This window comes from Alligator mississippiensis, chromosome 9 (genome assembly GCF_030867095.1).
Source record: "Alligator mississippiensis isolate rAllMis1 chromosome 9, rAllMis1, whole genome shotgun sequence".
Taxonomy (NCBI): Eukaryota; Metazoa; Chordata; order Crocodylia; family Alligatoridae; genus Alligator; species Alligator mississippiensis.
Genome location: NC_081832.1, coordinates 10,743,256 through 10,764,459, shown reverse-complemented (window position 1 = coordinate 10,764,459; position 21,204 = coordinate 10,743,256). Strand labels below are relative to the sequence as shown.

The following is a 21,204-nucleotide window of genomic DNA, read 5'->3' as shown; positions in this document are numbered from 1 at the left end:
ATAAGTAGTTTATCTCCGGGAACTGGAATGGGAACTTTAGACCTTCAATTTCAAGAGAAACCATCTATGTTATTAGGAAATAAACTTTCTCTCATATATTAAAGCAGTAACTGGTCATTTCTTGGGCTGTGTAAAGAGTGTGTTATTTGTCTGGGGTGGGGAGGGATATGGCTGTTGGTATCACCATTGAAGGGAAATCTTTTCGTTGGGTATTACCCAATTGCAATTGGAATAGATTGCAAGATTAATCACAGCTAGTTCAAAGCTCTGTTGCTATGACGGATACTACAGCTAACAGAAACTCTGGACTAGTGGTTACAGGGGGGATACTGAGTGGCAAGACCCCAGATCCTAAGTCGCTGCTTCTGGGCCTTCAATGGAGATAGATTTACACTGCCTGATGAATGCTATGTCCTCTATTTAACTCTAAACTGACTTGGTACGACCTTCAGCAAGCCAGGTTGCCTGCTTTACATATAAGCCAACAAGGATCTACTTATTTTAGTGTTATGTTGCTTCCCATTTCTATATTAAAAGGAGCATTGTATAACTTCTAGTATGGGATGGGATTTTCAGAAGAGCCTAAAGAACTATATGTCTAGCTCTTATTGCATATCAGTTGAATTTGGAGTTGGACTTCTGTGAAAATAGTGACTCCAGTTCATTGAAATGTTAAAAGCTGTGTTCTGCAAGTGGAATGTATTATTGCTATCTCTGCAGTGGAGCGTCAGATTTTAATCTTTTTTGGATTATCTAATCGCTATCAATACAAATGTTTGGTATGAAAAAATAATGCATCCATTTCATGATTTTTTTTGCTGTAATTACTTTTTTTGGAAAAGTGATGAAAGGAAAACTTTTAATTGTGCCTTTCAGGGTGGACCAGTTTCACTTAGGCTAGGTACAGACATTCAATAAAGCCTGAGGCAGAATCCATCAAACCTACACTGGTTTTTCTATGCTGCATAGGTTTGATTGGGAGCAAACAGAATACACCTTTGCCCTTCAGTGAGGTGGGGACAGGCCATGCAGATGCCTGCACTGGATGAGGCCAGAAGGCAGGGGAGCATCCTGTATGCCTCCCAGCATGGCCTCTCTTCCCAGCCCAGCCCTCCCCCTGCAAGCAGCTGACTGTCAGCAGCAGTGGTCAGTGGGACGCCTCCCCCCGCATCTGTGCTTGCTCAGGTCTGGGGGTGCCAAGGCCAGGCCCTTCCAGCAGGGGCCTTTGCTCCCACCCACCCCCAACACTGCCTGGCTCAGCTAACAGGGGCAGGCAGGAGCTGAGGCTGAGAGCTGCACAGCAGCAAGGTGGAAGGGAGGTCCCCACTGCATGGGCCCAGCCCAAGTCCCCCCAGACCTGACCAAGCACATGTAGCGGGAGACCTCTGCTCTCCCACCACTGCTGACAGCCACAGGCAGGAGGCTGGGCTGGGCACAGGGGCTTTTCTGGCTGCCTCTGTGACAGCCTGGGGGTGTGGGGGAGAAGCAGTCCGGCATTTGGCTGGAGCAGACCAGTGTGGGCTGAGGCTAGCACACTTCCCTGCAAGGTGAGGATTAGCAAGAGCCCAAAAAACAGCCTGGGATGCTGGGAGCTGTGACCTAACTTGGGTAGAGAGGGGATCTGGTATAGAAGTTGAATAGACTGGTCTAGCCTGCACTGATTATATCTGATACTGCATCCATCCAGGTCTATCTTAGATTGGGTATTTTTAACTGGTGTATGTGTGCTGAATTTCTGTTTTGTTACAGGTTTAGACTGGTTTCTGATCACTTATAGTGGTTTATGTGTAATGTCTATACTTAACCTAAGTGTAAGAGCATTCAGGATTTTGCTCCTATTGCAGATATTCTAGAAGTATAAAAGTTTAGATGACTACTACCATCTTACTTTTTACTCTCATTAATACCACTATTTCTCATTAGGATCTATAATAGTAAAAAGATCACAATCTACAGGTGTAAGCAAAGCAAAAGTAATTAAATTCTTGAGTTTTATTATTAGATTTGCCACTAGTAGCTATGTGGGTTTCCTTGAGTTAAGTATTCGGAGATCTTTTGTGCTACATATGTTGCACACAGCCTACTTAGACTGTGGGCTTGACTCATTTCCAGTGATGGAGGTTAGGAGTAAGTGAATTAAAGAATTTCACGGTAGCAAAAGAGGAGACTTGGGCCAAATCCACACCCCACACAGAAATTTTTCATCCCATATCTGCCTGCATGTAAATATACATTTATTATGACACTTAGAAATTGCCAGGAATTTGGAATTTGGTATTCATTTCATTATTATAAACAGGTGAACTGCATGTTTAACAGATTTGTGGATGACACCAAGTTGGGTAGAGTTGCAGGCTCCTCTGGAGGGCAGGACTAGGATCCAGAGAGAGATGAATGACTAGAAAAATGGTTCGCAATAAACCAGATGTGATTCAACAAGGACAAATATGAAGTCCCACATTTGGGACAGAATAATTGCATGCACAAATCACTTTTGGCAAACTTTTGAGGATGATTGTCTTCCATGATTGTCTTATCTGTGGGTCCAAAGATGGCTGATAAGGCCAATCCGGGATCAACAGACTGTTGCAACTCAGGCGCATGTTTCCTTGCGGGGTGGATGCCTCCAGATTCTGCACAAATACAGACAGGGGAGCGACTGTAGGCTGCAGTATTGCAGAGAAGGACCTGGGGGTTACAGTAGCCTGAGGTCGAGGCAGTGTTTTGGCAGGTGTGCCACAAATTAGCCCAGCACCCTCCTAAGTGTCACTCCTCCTGTTGCCTTCCCCTGCCCAATTGGCTGATCTGCTCTGCTCCTTGCCTTATATTCTGCTCTGCTTTCTGCTTCTTACCCGATCTGCTGTTGTGTTACCTGTTCCCTCCTCAGTCTACCATGTGTCTCTCACATACCTACCCTTGCAGTAGACCATAATTTGAATGTGAGCCAGCTGTATGCTCTTGTTGCAAAAAAGGTCAGCAGAATACTGAGTTGTATTGATAGGAGTGTCACTGCAAATTTAAGGAAAGTGATTCTTTCACTTTATTCAGCACTGGTGAGGTCTCACCTGGAGCAGTGTGTCCAGTTTGGGGCCCCACACTTCAAGGAAGCGCTCTCCCCTACCTCGTGGGTCTTTAAGAGAAGGCTGGATAGGCATCTGGCTGGGGTCATCTGACCCCAGCACTTTTTCCTGCCTAGGCAGGGGGTCGGACTTGATGATCTGTTGAAGTCCCTTCCTACCCTAGCATCTATGAATCGTCTATCTAAGAATCTATGAAAGAGATGGAAAATTGGAAAAAGTCTAGTGGAGAGTCACAAAATTATTAGAGGCCTGGGAAGCATGATTTAAGAAGAAAGGCTGAAAGAGCCAGGGTTATTCAGTCTTGTGAAGAGAAAATTATGGCAGGGACAGGGGAGGATTTAATCCCAGTCTTCAACCACCTGAAGGGTGATTATGGAGAGGATGGAGATGTTTTTTTTTTCTGTTGCTGTAGGAGGCAGGAATAGGAGCAATGGCCTTAAGGTGCAGCAGAGGAAATGAGGTTGAATATTAGGAGGAGTCAAGCACTGGAACGGGCTACCTAGGGAAGTTGTGACATCTCCATCCACATTATGAGCAGAGTGGAGAGACACTTGGCTGGGGTGGTCTAGTCAGGCATAATCCTGCCTTGACTGGGGATGGGAGCATAGGGAAGGGACTGGGCTAGATGATGTGGTGAGGTATTCTTCAGTCCTACTTTCCTACTTTCCTAAAGGAAATGGCTATACTCCCAGACTAGGGACATTTTTTCTAGAGTAAATGTGGATACTACCAGTCTTAATAACTGATGTTGTTCATATCCAGTGATGATGGCTCTACCAGTTCTATCACAATGTGCAAAATGTTGGTGGATGCTAAAAATGTTTGTTTTAAGTGGAGCGTTATCTTTTAACTGCATTATATGAATGAGATATCAAAGTCAAAAGTCAAAACGCCAACATTACTCCATAATATTCAGAGCAGAAATCCATTTATAGCCTCTGATCAAAACAATTGCTTATCCTGCTCATAAATTCATAGACGTTAGGGTCGGAAGGGACCTCAATAGATCATCGAGTCCGACCCCCTGAATAAGCAGGAAAGAGTGCTGGGTCTAGATGATCCCAGCTAGATACTCATCTAACCTCCTCTTGAAGACCCCCAGGGTAGGGGAGAGCACCACCTCCCTTGGGAGCCCGTTCCAGACCCTGGCCACTCGAACTGTGAAGAAGTTCTTCCTAATGTCCAGTCTAAATCTGCTGTCTGCTAGCTTGTGGCCATTGTTTCTTGTGACCCCCGGGGGTGCCTTGGTGAATAAATACTCACCAATTCCCTTCTGTGCCCCCGTGATGAACTTATAGGCAGCCACAAGGTCGCCTCTCAACCTTCTCTTGCAGAGGCTGAAAAGGTCCAGTTTCTCTAGTCTCTCCTCGTAGGGCTTGGTCTGCAGGCCCTTGACCATACGAGTTGCCCTTCTCTGGACCCTCTCCAGGTTATCCGCATCCTTCTTGAAGTGTGGCGCCCAGAATTGCACGCAGTACTCCAACTGCGGTCTGACCAGTGCCCTATAGAGGGGAAGTATCACCTCCCTGGACCTATTCATCATGCATCTGCTGATGCACGATAAAGTGCCATTGGCTTTTCTAATGGCTTCGTCACACTGCCGGCTCATGTTCATCTTGGAGTCCACTAGGACTCCAAGATCCCTTTCCACCTCTGTGCCACCCAGCAGGTCATTCCCTAGGCTGTAGGTGTGCTGGACATTTTTCCTCCCTAGGTGCAGCACTTTGCATTTCTCCTTGTTGAACTGCATCCTGTTGTTTTCTGCCCACTTGTGCAACCTATCCAGGTCTGCCTGCAGCTGTTCCCTGCCCTCTGGCGTGTCCACTTCTCCCCATAGCTTTGTGTCATCTGCAAACTTGGACAGAGTACATTTCAGTCCCTCGTCCAAGTCACTGATGAAGACATTAAAGAGTATCGGTCCAAGGACCGAGCCCTGCGGGACCCCACTGCCCACACCCTTCCTAGTCGAGACTGACCCATCCACCACGACTCTTTGGGTGCGACCCTCTAGCCAATTCGCCACCCACCGGACTGTGTAGTCATCCACATCACAGCCTCTTAACTTGTTCACCAGTATGGGGTGGGATACCGTATCGAAGGCCTTTCTGAAGTCTAAATATACGACATCCACCCCTCCTCCTGTGTCCAGGTGTTTCGTAACCTGGTCATAGAAAGAGACTAGATTGGTCAGGCACGATCTGCCCACCACAAACCTATGCTGGTTTCCCCTCAGCATAATTTGCCCTGCCAGGCTCTCACAAATGTGAGCCTTGATAATTTTTTCAAAGACTTTACCAAGGATGGAGGTGAGACTGACTGGCCTATAGTTGCCCGGGTCCTCCTTCCTCCCCTTTTTGAAAATGGGGACCACGTTAGCCCTTTTCCAGTCCTCCGGGACTTATTAAACAGTGCTATTTAGCACATAGCATAAATCATATTGAGTATTACACCTAGTTTCTTGCTTTAATTATTTGTCTTTCATGTTTTGAATATAATTGATTCAGGAAAAATGAAAAGGGAAATTCTTCAGGCAGTCTGCTGGTTGGGTCCACTGGTTATATCTCTACCTTGGAGATATGGCCCGCTGAATTCTACGGAGCCATCCAGCAGTGAGCAAGTAACACAAAGCAAATTTCCATTGCTATTTTCCTGATCAAGGTCTCTAACATCTATTGAAATAAAGGATTCTTTCCCAAACTCATGTCACATTTGTAATTAGATTGTTAAGGGTAAGTCTGTGCTGTTGCTGTGGTGCTCTCAAATGTGCTGCTCAGAAGCATGACTCTTAGCCTCGAGCAGTCTGTCTCTGGTGCACTTATGAGCGGTAGCAGAACTGAAGGAGTAGCCTGGGCACCTGTTAAGCTGTTGGTTGCTCAAGATTGCTGTGTGCCACCAGAGCTATGCTTCTTGGCAGTACACTTAGGACTGCTGAGCGAGCAGTATATATCTAAACCCAAAGTGTTTGATGAATGAGACAAGTATCACTCTCCCTGTTTTATAGACAGGAGAAAGAGTAATATGTATAAGGATGGGTGGGGAGCTGCTCAAGGTCACCCAGTGTCAGAGCTAGTAATTGAGCCCAGGATTAGTCTGTAGAAGTTAAACTGTGCATGCTGACTCATTTAATGTCTGCAAGATGCAGTGCTGTGCTGGGTTCTTTATAGCCATCTGTTCACATGGCATCCATGGCTGAATGTGAATCCAGGAACATGCTTCTTAGCAGCAGTATGCTGTTTGACAGAATATGCCTAAGCAAGTTCTCCCTTGTAGCACGGTGCTAGCATTCCCCTTTGCAGTCTGTAAGAGCTGCTCAGCTGGCTGAACAAATGGTTTTGGAAGCAAGAGAGAATTCATGAACCAAGTTTGTCAGCGTTCTCCTAGGATCAAATCCATGGTCTCGGCACATGGCCCAAGAGCACAGAGCAGTGCCACAGATGGGAAAGAGAATATGGTCTGCTCCCCAAAGGCCATGGAGAAGAGTTCAAATGACCTGTGACTGAAGTTCAGGGGACCCATTAAGTCTCTGTGCTGGAAAGACACTGTGGTAAAGCTGTAGTTAAATTATGTATCAGACCTTGCCTGCCTTCTATCATTACACTGGCATGGAAATAACACAGATCATTCTTCATTTTGAATGGAAGATGTGATGTTTCTGCCTAACCTTTGCCCTTTGGAGCATGTTCTTTGCAACTTGTTTCCTAGAAACAAAGTGTATTGGGAAGAATGGGCAAGGTAGCCATCCTCAGTAGCAGTATTGAGATGTTAGTTATGTGTCCATTCGTTTAAACGTTTTCCAGACTGGGCTCAATGAACTGATGTCTCACTATAAAATGATGGAAAAGAAAGTATTGGAGAACTCCAATCTATACAAATGATGTAGCTGGCAGCTGTTTTGCCAATTTAGCCATAGTGTGTGCAGCAAACATCTCTGTAAAAGCTAACAGCTGTTTGCAGGGCTGTAGCAATGAAGTTTGGCACCTGAGGCAAAGCCCACAGCAGCAGCCCACCCTTGCCCTGTGGACAGATCCAGGGGGCACATGCCCCCCCCTCAGTGCTTGCCCAGGAGTGCACCCTGCCCCGGCTGGGCAGTGCCTGTTGGCGCCCCTTCGCTTCAGCGCCTGGGGCAGGTACCCTGCTCCCCACCCACACCCCTTGCTGCGGCCCTGGCTACTTGATCTTTTCATTTGGCTTTTTATCTGAGGATCTACAAGGGTTTCACCTTATTAAAAACACTCTAAAAACTATTTAGTTATATTGTAATATAACAGCCTTTATTTTGTGATCCTAGGGTCCAACACTGTAACAACATGGGACTAATAGGAAGACTATAGAGATGCTGTATCTAGCACTTTAAGGGATAGAATATGCTCTCTGTACTACAATCATCATTGCACCTGATACAAAGAATACAAATTAAAGAAGGAGACCAGCAGATTGTCTTTCTATCATTCCTATAAATTATGGTAGTGTTCGGGGGGGAGGGGGCAGGGAACAATATTTATTCAGTTTTTTTTCAGAACTAAATCGTCCTGGAATGTAGTAAGGGCAAAACTGCGAAGAGATGGATCCTAAGCAACCAAGCTTTAGTGATCGGAGATATGGCACAGATTTAAGTAGCAAGCTGCAAACAGTGTCCACAAGGAACTCAAGGGAAACCAGTGCCCAGGTTACAATTTGCACTCAATAAGAGGTAGCTTTCCATAGCCTCTCCTCAGCCTTACTCATAGTTTAGTTTTTCTGAATGCTTTTTACCCTCTCTGCAAAGAGAACAGAGAGTAGAATGACTCTCATCAAGACTTTTTCATGCTCTATTATGGCATGATGTGACTTTCATTTTTTAACAGAGTTGTGAACTTCCTAAATAGAAGTGGTCCTTTCCTTTGTGATGTAGCAAACCTTGATCAGAGCTTCACAAACATGTCACAAAAATCTTTATTTCCCCCAACATGGTTCTCCAAGCCCTTCTCTTTCTCTCACTGGGAGAGGAGGTTGGAGAATGTCAGTCTGGTTTTTGCCTTGCATTGTAGGATGTAACTGGTCACATACTCAGGAAGCTTAGTGTCTTGCTAGATATTTTGCAGCCTGTAGGTGCTATAGAAAGGATTTTCAAAGGCACAAAGGGAAGCAAGGCACCATATTCTCTATAGGGGAGTTTTTCAGAAAGAGCAAATGCATCACATCTTATTTGTGGAACCCAAGTGAATGCAGATTTATTTTTCCTTTTTAAAAATCTCAAAGACGGACCTGCTTTCTACATTAAAATGTCTATTTTCATCTTGGTCAGTCTTTAGAAATCCTTGAACAATACAGTTTACAAACCTGAGTGTTCAACAGTACCATGCTCCCAAATTGCCAATAAACTGGAAAATTGGAGAGCATTCTCAATAGGCTCAGATGTTGCCTGGCATTAGAGCAGCTTGCTAATGTGCCAAACTATTCTTCGTTGGGGAAGTGAGCCAATAAATGTCAGTACTTCCACACTAGCCAGAGTAATACCCATAGGAGGTGAGGTAGGGAAATATACACATGAAAAGTAGGACAACTCCTAGTGAAATGGTTAAATGCAAGGGCAAGAAGCATAATTAACTACTGCAGAATGGCCCCTTTCAGGAGTAAAATGGGATCTGAGACACCTCATCATATGTTAAATATGTAGGCAAATTACTAGACATCAAACACAGGCTTTCTTTGTAGGGGCAAAGCTAGAAGAGGCTTTCCAGGTGGTTTCATGTGCCCCCAACTTTGTGTTGGTAAGTTTAATTACCAGTCATAAGTGCAGACTAATTAAACACAGGTATGGAACTTGGGACCAAAAAAGTGTGTAGCATTTTTCACCCATTTAAATCTAGACTGATTCCCTCCAAATCCGCTCCCCATTTATTCCTAATCCATAAATCTCCTAAGGTAATTTGCAAGAGTAAATTGTGAAGTCCATTGAAACATGTGGAAATATTCCCTTTGGTTTCAGTGGGCCCAAGTACTTTCTGTCAGAGCTGCATTAAGCTGTGATCAAATCAATTTGTTAAATGTCAGATGTATCCAAATCTTAAACTTACTTTTGTTTTATGACAGTGTCTAACAGTACCTTCTGTATTACTATTTTAAGCCATTTTAACCTTGTTCTCTGTATGTCTTTAGTTTCATAATGTGTCTACCAGTTCTTGTGATCATTATTTACATCTTTTATTCAGTTTTTTTGGCATAATGTGGATCATCAAAATACATGTTTGTCCATTTTCTAAGGTTTCCAAACTAAGCCACAACAAACTGACTTAAGTTTATAACCATGCATTTTAGCTTTCAATGGTATTATGACATGGATATTTATTCTTTTATTTAAATTTAGATAAAAGGAAACTAAGAAACAGGGGAGATTATGTTTAGGGGCAACCAACACGGGTTCATTAGGGGCAGGTCCTGTCAGACCAGCCTGGTTGCCTTCTACGACCAGGTCACAAAATCCTTAGATGCAGGTGTTGTGGTGGACATAGTCTTTCTGGACTTTAGGAAGGCCTTTGACACTGTCTCTCACCCCATTCTCATTAAAAAATTAGGCGACTGCCTACACAGTCAGATGGGTTGCAAATTGGCTGGAGGGCCACACCCAGAGAGTGGTGGTGGACAGGGCATTTTCAACCTGGACGTGGGCAATGGGGTCCCCCAGGGCTCAGTCCTTGGGCCCACACTGTTCAACATCTTCATCTTTGACTTGGACGTGGGGTGGGGTGAAAAGCACCTTGTTCAAATTCGTGGATAACACTAAAGTGTGGGGAGAGGCGGGCATGCTAGAAGGGAGGGACAGGCTACAACTAGACCTGGACAGGTTACAGGGGTGGGCGGATGAAAATAGGATGGGATTCAATACTGACAAGTGCAAGGTGCTGCACCTAGGGAGAAAGAACCAGCAGCACACCTACAGGCTGGAGAACTCCATTCTCACCAGTGCAGAGGTAGAAAAGGATCTTGGAGTCATTATTGATTCCAAGATGAACATGGGCCGCCAATGTGGTGATGCGGTCAGTGCATTCACAGATTAGGAATTCACATTAGGATCTTGTCATGCATTCACAGATGCATCACGAGCAGGTCCAAGGAGGTGATCCTCCCCTTCTATGTGACACTGGTCAGGCCACAGTTGGAGTACTGCATCCAGTTCTGGGCGCCGCACTTCAGGAGGGATGTGGATAGCATTGAGAGGGTCCAAAGGAGGGCCACTCGCATGATCGGGGGCAGCAGGGCAGGCCCTACGAGGAGAGGCTAAGGGACCTGAACCTGTTCAGCCTCCACAAGAGAAGGCTGAGAGTGGACCTGGTGACCATCTATAAACTTGCCAGGGGGGACCTATAGGGAATGCAAGAGTCCCTGTTCCACCAAGCACTACCAGGAGTAACAAGGAACAACGGTCATAAGTTGACTGAGAGTAGGTTCAGGCTGGACATCAGGAAGCACTACTTCACAGTCAGGGCGGCTAGGATCTGGAACCAACTTCCAAGGGAAGTGGTGCTCGCCTCTACCCTGGGGATCTTCAAAAGGAGGCTGGATAATCACCTAGCCCGGGTTGTCTGACCCCCAGCATTCTTTCCTGCCCATGGCAGGGGGTCAGGCTTGATGATCTGCTCCGGTCCCTTCCGATCCTACCAACTATTAAACTATGAAACATTTAGATGAACTAAGAAAACTATTTTAGATCAAAGGAAACTAAGCAACAACTGTTTTTATGATTTTTTTTCCCCAGCCTTTTTAAAGCGTCTTTAAATATACCTTCCAAATATGTTAAGTAAAAAGACAGAGTTGAAATGACTTGCTTAACACATGTTCTACAAACCCTCAAGATAGTATTTCAAACTAACATACTGTAGAACATTTCCTACTCTCCAGCTGTCATCTAGAAAGCCTTTTTATAAATTTACACCTGGGAACTTTTAACGATCATCTAAGAATATTTTGAGTATGGAATTAGGTGATCTTGTTGAAATGTGACCCTAGATTTAGGTTGAAATTGAATGTATTCTTGTGTGTACTTTTTGAACAAGACTTTGATCCAGAACAATTATGGAATTTTATCTGCCTTTGACATTTTAAGGCAGACTTTATTAAACTCTGTAAAAGCAAATAATTCATTTTTGTTCTTTTCAAAGTGTTTTGCATCACTCAAGCTTAAGAGTGAATTCTCCACGAGATCATTGGGTCCAGCCCACCTTCTCCCCCCTCCCCACCCCCCACATGAGACAGGAAAGACCCCAGCTAGGTGACCATCCAGTCTTGAAGATTTCCAGGGTAGGCGATTGAACCTCCCACCTCTGTAGGGAGTTTATTCCAGTCTGGACACTCTCTGACTGTGAAGAAGTTTTTCCTAATGTTATATGGTCTTCCAGAAGTTTGTGGCCATTACTCCTTTTTTTTCCTAAAGGTGCCTTGGTGAACAGTTGCTCACCAAGCCCTTGATGTATTCCCCTGATGTAGCAGTAAACTCCTACCAAGTCCCCTCTCTTTTTTAGGCTGAAGAGTCCCAAGTCCCTCAGCCTTTCCTCATATGGCTTGTCTTGCAAGTCTTTGATCATACAGATGGCTCTTCTTTGAACTCTCTCAAGCTTTCCCATGCCCATGTTGAAGTGCAGCACCCAGAACTGGATGCAGTACTCCAGCTGTGGTCTCACCCATGCCGAGTAAAGTGGACTAATCGCTTCCTCGGTTTTGCTTGAGATGCATTGGTTGATGCATGCCAAAGTAATGTTTGCCCTGCTGACTGCAGCATTGCACTGACGGCTCATATTCATTACTATAATCTGTTATTACTCCTAGATCCCTTTCAGTCGTAGCGCTAGTCAGTTTGGCACCAGCAAGCATGTAAATATGCTGGGGATTGTTCATCCCCAGATGGAGCTCTTTGCACTTCTCAATATTGAACTTCATCCGGTTCTGATCTGCTCAACTTGCCACCCTGTCTAGGTCCGCCTGTATCTGCAGCCTATCTTCAAGTGTGATCATGCTCCCCCATAACTTAGTGTCGTCCACAAACTTGGCCAGTGAGCTCTTTACCCCCACATCCAAATCATTGCTAAAGATATTGACCAAGCACCGACCACTTGGACCAAGCACCGATCCCTAACATGAATGCCTTATTTTAAATCAGGAAGAGTGTTTATGACCTGGGGCCAGCAACTTCTTTCAAGCTATGGGCTGGAACAACTCAGGTACAGCCTGACATAGGCTGGGTGGCTTTGACAGCATGTTAGTGGTGGGGGGACTCTCCCTGCACCCCTGATGCAGCCATGAAGCCAGGAGCTGTGTCCACACTACTGCTGCTTCTCCTAACTCCCCTGCTGCTTCCTAGTTATGGTGTAAGTGCACCTTTCAGTGGAAGTGAGTTGTGCTGGGGCTGGGCGGCTGTGAGCTTCTTCCATGCTGCTGCCACTTCTGCTTACCTCCACCCAGCCCAGCTCCCCTCCATCTGGAAGCTGCACCCATACCACCCTCCATGCTTTGTGGAGGGGGTGGAAAGAGCAGGGTAGTGAATAGGATAGAGAGAAGTGGTAACAGTACAGGCACAGCTTCCAGCTGCCCAGCCTTGCAGCTCAGCTCCAGCATGGGTATGGACATAGTCAAAACCCAGTGTTTCCATGAGCAAGACTTGGCCCCTGAGCCATTCATTGCCTACACCTGCTTATGAATAAACATGCTAGGCCTTGTTATCATTTTGTACAGTGACCTTTTGCTGTATCAATAAGAGTTTTGCATTAAAAAGGTCAGTAGCAAGATATAAGTTATGCCATGCCTGTGAGCAGCAGTAACTTTGACAGTTATTCTTATCCAGTTTGAGTTCTTGCATTCTTTTTCATTAGCATGAGACTGAGGATAAGATTTTTTGTACATATAACCACCTAATATACTCAAACACTAACAAACTTCTCCTCTAGAAGATAGATACATTATCCTATTCAGTTTAGAGATGAAGAAATTAAGATGCATGTTTTTCCTAAGTCACAGAGAACCCGTGCAAGCTGGAAATCTTCCAGTTCTCAGACCGTGGCATTAATCGAAAAAGGGTGATCTTGTGGCTATTTGCTTAGAATCACTCTAAGAAAGAAAAACTGGAAGACTATCATTCTGAAGATTTCTATTATGTCTTCCATTAGCAATGCATAGCAGACTAATTGATACAGTGGGTGTTAATAAATTGAACAAGTATGACTATAGCTAGGGAAATGATGAGAATGGACCAAAATGTTTCAAGCATTTTTGTGTCTGCTTGTACTAAATAATTTTTGCTTAAATGTGGATTCATGTGATCTAGAATCATTTGAGAATTTCTTTTATCAGATGCATTAACCCTTTTATAATACATCTGTTACACCCACTAACAAACAAAACATATGATGAACTGGAACCCATGTAACTGAACCAGATTCTGGCTAACATGGAATCATGTCTCTACTAGTCTCCATGAAGACATTTAGTCCAACATCTTCATGTTTCCACCTTAGAACACCTCTTCATACAGTTACCATATTCATGCAAAACTGCAGTCAAGTAGACCATGCAAGTCCTTAGACATCTAGAGATGAAATTGTCCTTCATATTTAAAAGGCCAAACTCTGAACTTGCCACCCAGAGAAGAGGAAGGAATAAAGGATGTGTCATTAATAATGGTGTCATTAAACCATCTTTGCATCTTCCTGGTCATGGGATTCTAGTAGTTGTGAGAGCACACAAAGCAACAACAAACACTCCCTGTGCTTGAAGAAGAGTGTTTGTACCTGAAAGTTTGCAAAGAACAATTTTTCCAACTATTTAGTTGGTCTAATAAAAGATATCACATCTACCCAAAGAACCTTGTCTGCCTCTAGTAGTTTGTAAAGCACTTGGCATTAGCTTAGTAGCCCCGACTCTGCATTTGGATAAAGAATACTGAGCTAGATAAACTCAAAGATGATATTTTCAAATGGTGAAACCTGTTGCATTTGTAAAGTGCTTTGCCCTCAAATGACTTGCTTTTATATAAATACAATGGTAGTGTCTCAAGCATAGAGCACTGGATTGTGAAGTTAACATTTATATAATTAAGTAGATGCCTTCCCAACAGATTCCTTACTATGCTCAAGTGTTTACCTCCTGGCAAGTAGTTTTTCAGATTTAAAAACCCTTTCTTAACCTTTACAAATAAACCAATGGCCATTCCAACAGTGCAGGAGCTATTCATTTAGCTCAAAGTCAGTATCTGTGCTTGTAGTTCACCTCAAGATTAGCGCAGCCCTGCAGCTTCAGTCACAGACATCATCTTAATTCATTACATCAGTTAGAATTTACCTTAACTTTTCCTTCCTTCTTTTAGTGCCTTATAATGCATGGGTTGCACACCCAGAACTTCCTCTGTGTATGTGACAAAGGCAGGGAATAAGGTATGTGCTACAGAGGCTACATTAATCCAGACAAGAGATGTTATGGTCCTGGTATAGTAGGGTTCATCTCCAGGGTTGGCTGTAGTGCCCCTGGAGTCTCCTCAGCCTTTATTCACTTCACTCTCTTTAGGCAATCACTGCTTCACTTTCCTGCCACACCTTGATGTATCTAGTTTCTAGATGAAGGGAGGCTGCCCCAGGGCTTCCCAAGCCTCATCTTGTTCTCATGACCACGGGCGTCTATAGCCATTGCCTTAAGGGCCAATTTCATGGGCTGCATCCTTCCCAATACCCACTCTAACACATGCCCTTCATGTGCTACAGGCTCCCAGCGCCAGTCCTCATCTGTCTTGGGTTACAGGCTCCTTGGCCCCCTTGGTCTCCAGCTGTGACCCCTGGTTTTTGGCTTATCCATTCCAAGGCCCTGGCTCCATTCCTAAGCCAGGTGAGACTCCTGGGCTCTTCTAGTCCCACTAGTGTCTGGCTGTGGTTGTATTCAGCCTTCAGCACCTCTCCTTGGCCCTGGCCATGCTCCTGGGCCAGTGAAACCTTTGGGATTCCTTGGCCCTGCTGATTCTTGCCCCTCCTGGGCTCCAGACCTCTGGGCTTTCTAGCCCTGTTGGCACACTGCTCTCTTTCTGTCCCTTGGCTCTGCCCCTCTATGGGTTTTGGGCCTTTTGGCCCCACTCTCTGCCCTTTAGTCGGGCTTCAGGCTTAATCCCAGGCCTTGCTTACACTTATTTTCCCAGGCTTCAGTCCCTTCTACAGCCTCCAGAGCTTACCCCCAGCTCAAACATTAAGCTAGGAGTCCTGATGCAGCCCTGCTACCAGGAGCTCCTCTACCTGTGGCCCTCAGGACTAGGCTGCCTGACATGCTTAAGCTCTGGGCTGTTATGGCTCAAGTCCAGCTCCCTTCTGGTCAGGTGTGACAGGGACCAATTATGGAGACACCTGCAAGCTTCTTCTCAGGCAGCCCTTTCCTCTTAGTGACAGGTGTGCCAAGCACCCTGTCACACCTGGCAGGAGTTGATTTGTCTTTTAGAGAAGTAGAGATATTGGTGCAATCTATATCGGTAGGAAAAGAGGGCTTGGAAGTACAAAAAGGGAGTGCAGTTCAAGCTAAGTAAGCTTCACATTGACCACAACTTCAGAAGAGGATACTGGAGTTAACTATCTACCTTGCCTATTGATTTGTGAGTAGATAAGACAACCAAAGCATTATGAGAGGAAAGAAAGGGAGTCTCTCATGGCTCTGTGGAGAGTGGGATAAGAGAAGGAAGATTCTCATTCAAAGAGAGGGTATTTTTGCTTGCTTTTATTCCAAGTTGGGGAGAGAGAAGGAGAAATTGAGCCATGGAAACCAATAGAGACAGGTCAAAGTATGTGTGATCCACAGTCTTGGAAGAGGGTTCAAGAAGCATGAAGCAAGAGTAGAAGCCTTGAGACCTGAGTGCAAAGGTGTTGTTAGAAGCTTCTGAGAGCCTTGATAGTTGAAGAAGGTCAAGTAAGATCAAAAGGACTGAAGTTACAGTAGCATGAGGAAATAGCTTAAAAGGAGCCTTCATCTGGACTCATCTTCATCTCATCTCAAGCATCACTTCACACTCCATGGTGCTCATGTCTGCTGTCTGCATATTATCTGACCATTTCACCATTTTCATAGGTTAAACTGGAACATCCTTCACTGCTTTGTCCTCAAGTCCCTTACTTTTTGTAGCATTTAGTTAGGCAATACCACCATTGCCTCAGAGAGTTTGCTAAGCTACATTTGTTCTCCATCTAGCACAATGGGGACCTGGTCACCGGTTATCAGGCAGTACCATAATACATTAGCAATAAGTGGCAAGTTTTAATTTAGAATTGAACTGATTACAGCAAATGGAATAATAGTTTTGAGTCAAGGGGTCAAAGCTGGGTTTGAAAATTCCTAGTTCAATAATTTAATAACTCCAGGTCCCATTAAAGTTTGTTCCAGAAATTCCCAAATTCTGGTCCCAGATAATGGATAAGATTTTGCATTTGTGTTAGTAATGTTTTCAATCGCATTTCAAACGTTCTAATATCCTGTTTGCATTTACAGGAAAGCTCCCTACCTGGCTCCCATCAAAGTTTTGTCATGTTTCTAAGTTCATGGATCAAGACCAAAACTTGTAATGGGATCATTCAAATTGACAAAATGTTTATAACTAAAAATCCTTCAACAGGTGGTGATCCCCTGGGAAGCTAAGTTATTGCAATTGCATTTTCTTTTCTTGTAATTAATCTTTGAGGAAGATGATCAGACAAGTATTGGATCCATGGGAATTTTTCATACAATCAGTCTAGCGATGTCTTTGCTACTACTACTTGTGAATCCACCCACGTTAAAGCTACCCAGGACCATTCACTGTGGCAACTGTTGTATTTTACCCAAAGAAACATCTAATTTATGACTTGCTCCTAATTTACATGCAAAACCATAAAAAAGAACGCATTTCTATGCAAATGTCAGTTATATTGAAGTCAACCGAGATGCCAAGTTCACTCTTTTGTACTTCCAGATTTATCAGAGATGCTGGTTAGTATTCAAGAAAGCTTCGAGCAAAGGGCCAAAGAGATTGGAGAAGTTCTCGGATGAGCGTGCTGCGTATTTTAGGTGCTATCACAAGGTAAGATTTGGTTACGTGCAAAATTATGCAGAATTTCCATGGCATTGGTAACCCTACTACCCTATTGACTGAGATGCATTGGAGTACAAAGAAAACAAGAATGCTTAACTGTTGCTACTTTTAAAAGGGCTGCTGCAATAAGTTTTAAAGCTGTATGTCCTGTTTTCATCCACAATTAAGTTTCCTATTCAGGATGCCACTTCTTCACATGCCTAACTCAGTCTGACTCCCTCAGAAGAAAAAGGCAGAGGAATGTCTAATTTCTGAATCTCAGTGAATTTAATCACTGCTTAGTCACTAAGCTGCCTGACTTTGTCGAGACAGAGGCAATTATCAATACGTGTACAAGCAAAAATTTGAATATAAAAAAAAAAATGACTTTTTGTGGTTGGGTAACAATAGACTGGATGTTTTCAGGATTGACATTTTGGATTTGTGTTCCTAAATTTTGCCCTTATTTTTCTTTAATTTGGCTTCCAGGATCCTTCTGAAATGTACTATGTTTGATGTTGCAGGAATAATGGGCTATTCACTTTTTCATACGGGCATATGAAAACATCACGTTTCTTGTATAAGCTTGCCTTCTTTACATCAGCAGCAGTGTATGATAGGGTGGAAATAAATCATGCTTACACAGATTTTAGGGCCTGCCATCGTTGATACATTTGTATGGTATGTCCTTAATGTAAATAAGAATCAAAACCTGAGTCCTTGCCTCAGAAAGGTTCATCTAAATCATCATTGCAGTGACCATGAGTCATAAAGTCAGGTTTTAGACATAGGTTTCTATTTCACTTGTATCTGCATCTGCCGGGAAGACTTTGGCTATTTGTAAAGCCTATGGAAACAAAAGGCAGCACACTTTCTCAGTTTGATTTAACTGAAATAGCAAGTTGGACATAATGATAAGTCCTTGCTGTATGCCTTTGGGGCCAATGAACTTAGTTTTTTCTAATCACTTTTACTCTAGGGTTCTATGCTCATTCTGAATTCATCTGAGAATTTACACATGTAATTCTTCCGGGCATGGGGATGTAAATAAGAGACCCTTTAATTTATAATCATTGTTGGCAAAAGCTTAATACATTAGAAGATTAGGAATTATGTGCATAACATCCTAGGAGGATCAGAGCACAGATGAGCTTGAGGCAGATCCACTCTTATTCAGTTTGACACACACTTAGGAAGAAATCGTGAGGGAATTTGAATTCTCAGAGTTGTCACTGTATGCACACTGCATAATTTTGTAATTGATTGATCTTAAAACCTTGGGTTTATTTATAATAAGATATGCCCGGAAATAGGAGTTCATTTAAGTTTATGTTAAGCAATTTTCAAAATGTGAGTAATACATTTTTCTATTTGATCTGTGTGGTTTGCACAGTGTATGTATTTAGGAGAGATAATATCCAGTTCTGGGTAGAATGTGTAGCGTTTATAATGGCACAATTCTGTCAGTTATTGATGCACATCTATATTTCTTTTATTGTATTAATGCAAAGTGCCACTTGTATATGCATTGCTGCCTGGCACATTGCAGAATTAAGGAACGGATTTGAAATCAAAAGGAAATTAAGCACTTGTGACCAGATTTTCTGCTCCTCTTTAAAAGGATTTCCATTTTTGCACATGTAATCATTTGTAAATGCTACCTAAAGATCAGTTTCTGCAACGGGATCCGTGAGAGCTGACTTTTATAGCAAAGAACCCATTGCATTCAGTGGGGCTTCCTACACACATAAGGGTCCTGCCTTGTAAATCAAGTTGCAGAATAAGGCCTGAAGTCATTGAAATGTTTGCTCACCTGATTTATGGGATCAATATGGCATATAGACAGTTACAGTGTTTATAGTCAACAGAAGTCCATGTTGACTGCACTGTGTGTCCACTGTAATGAATGGTGAAATCCCATTGACACTGGTAGTTGCAGAATTCAGCCAATTCTGGGCCTTTTTGAATATACCATTCTTAACTCACCTTTATTTTTTCCATAAATATTTCCTAGCACAAAAAATGCACCAAACCTGTTGGAATAGCCTTTTCTTAAGAAGCCAGAAGCGTTCCTGGAAGAGCTGTTGATCCTTTTAGAATACAAGAGTCTCCTAATCAAAGAAAGATGGGGGGGAAATCCCTCAAACTCTTGTCCCAACCCCACATTTTTGTAAGTTGTTGTTTTGAGGGAGGCAGCAGAGTCCAACTTTTATTGAACACATGAAACAGAACAGATTCAGAGTTGTAGGTGAATTTTATATGTAGCCCGTTATATTCAGCCGCAGGATTTGGCGTTTCCTTCTTCCCCATCAGAGCTTCAGTTTTAGAGCATAGGGTACAACAGGTCAGCAAATGTAAGAGATGAGTTGAAAAATGGGAAGGCCTCTCTCAGCTGTAATTATTTTAAAATCAGGGAAATCTATAAATTTCCTTTTTTCCCCTTATTATTTGCATTTAGTTTGCTATGCATGTGTGTCCTGGGTTCCAGAAAATAATCTTGTATTTGATTAGCAAAATCAATGCCTAGTAGGGTAAAAGAATACAAAAGGAAATATAGACCTCTATAGAATATTGACCTATAAGTAATATAAGTACATTCATTTTTTTTCCATTTTATTCAGTTTCTACGACACACAAAGAGTAGAATATTTTATGAACGCGATATAGTCAGGACAAAAATACAGACTGGCAACTCGTATAAGAACAAAGTCATTTGAAGCTTATGAAGTACACTGCAAATTTGCATACATAAAGCACATTGCCCACTTAATTCACTCAGTCCCACAAGGGACAAAAAATAATTAGGCTACAGACTACAAAAGCTGGGCAGAAAATTGCCTTTTAGGTAGCTGCCTAGTTTTTATTTGGTAAACATAAATAAATCATCATCTATAAATTAGCATAAAGGGAAAAAAAGTGGAGGGTAGGGAGGGGGGAAGAATGTCAGAAATCAACTTCTTGTTCCTTTTAATGGCTTTCGACTTTGCAAGGTACCAAAAGCAGCCTTAATATTCCAATACAATACTGACTAATTGCATAGTGCTGACAGGAATATGCCGATTTCTCAAGGGGATTTGAGTTTTAATCCGATTGTATTAATCTTCCGTTGAAACAGCAGAAGTAATTTAAACAGTCTTTCTGTCTAGTTACAAAATAATCCATTTGGAAAATTGAATTGTATAATTTGTAATTGTTTTCCAAGCTCACTAATGCAAAACTGTATCGGTAACAAATTAAACATTTAAAGTATGACCATTCTGCTAATCAGTAGCTGTTAAACATTTATTTAAACGAATGCTATCACTTATTATGAATAAAGTATCTAGTTTGGAGCTTTTCAGAAAATGAAATCATTTGGCAGGCCATTTTTTGGTATCTTTACTGGAATGTAATAAATCAAGATTTCTCAGAAGTTTTGTGATGTGCTGCTCCCTACCATGAAATCATCAGGTAGTTGAAAATTGGTAGTTAGTGGCTGTGGATCTTAAGAAGACCTCAAATGGATATTGTGGTCTTGCGCCTTTTTGTGTAGCTATAAATGGAGACTGAGTCAGAGTTTCAGATGGGAAAGTCCTCCTACATGGTCTGTTAGAACCAACAAGCGGCTAGTCTAGGGTGAATTTTCTCTCTCACTACCCTTTTCTTCTCTGAGTTTTTTTTTTAACCAAAAATTCCATGTGGTGATAAAATAGCAGTTGTCATGACTGTATTAGCTGTTAGTTGCCTTCGAGAGTGGAAAGAAAAAATGCTGAATAAAATAAAATTAAACCATCAAAAATGTCTTTGGAAGAACATGATCTCCATGCAATAGAGAAATATTAATCACTCTCATGGAAACTGGTGGGGGTAATATCAATTATCAAAACCCAGTCTGCAAGAACACCTGGAAAAAGGATTTTCCCTGACTCCCATCCCATTGTAATAATGAGTCACCTAAGTACAGACAGTCAAAAGTCGTGAGGCTGAATTAATTCAGTCTTTGCAGGTTAGTCTAAACTGAGTAGATTTAACTGATAAGAAGGGATCCTGGTTTTCACTGATTTAAAAAAAAAAAATCCCCAACTATTTTATTAAAAAAGTAACCCA

At 42.8% G+C, this 21,204-nt stretch overlaps 1 protein-coding gene across 1 annotated transcript in view; it reads left to right on the top strand.

The window, feature by feature from the left end:
* The window catches only part of DOK5 (docking protein 5), an 82,059-nt gene that overhangs the window by 22,740 nt on the left and 38,115 nt on the right, over nt 1-21,204 (top strand). Inside the window, exon 2 of the mRNA XM_006273654.4 lies at nt 17,020-17,127. Within this exon, the coding sequence (XP_006273716.1) occupies nt 17,020-17,127 (108 nt within the window). The remainder of the gene's footprint in view (nt 1-17,019; nt 17,128-21,204) is intronic.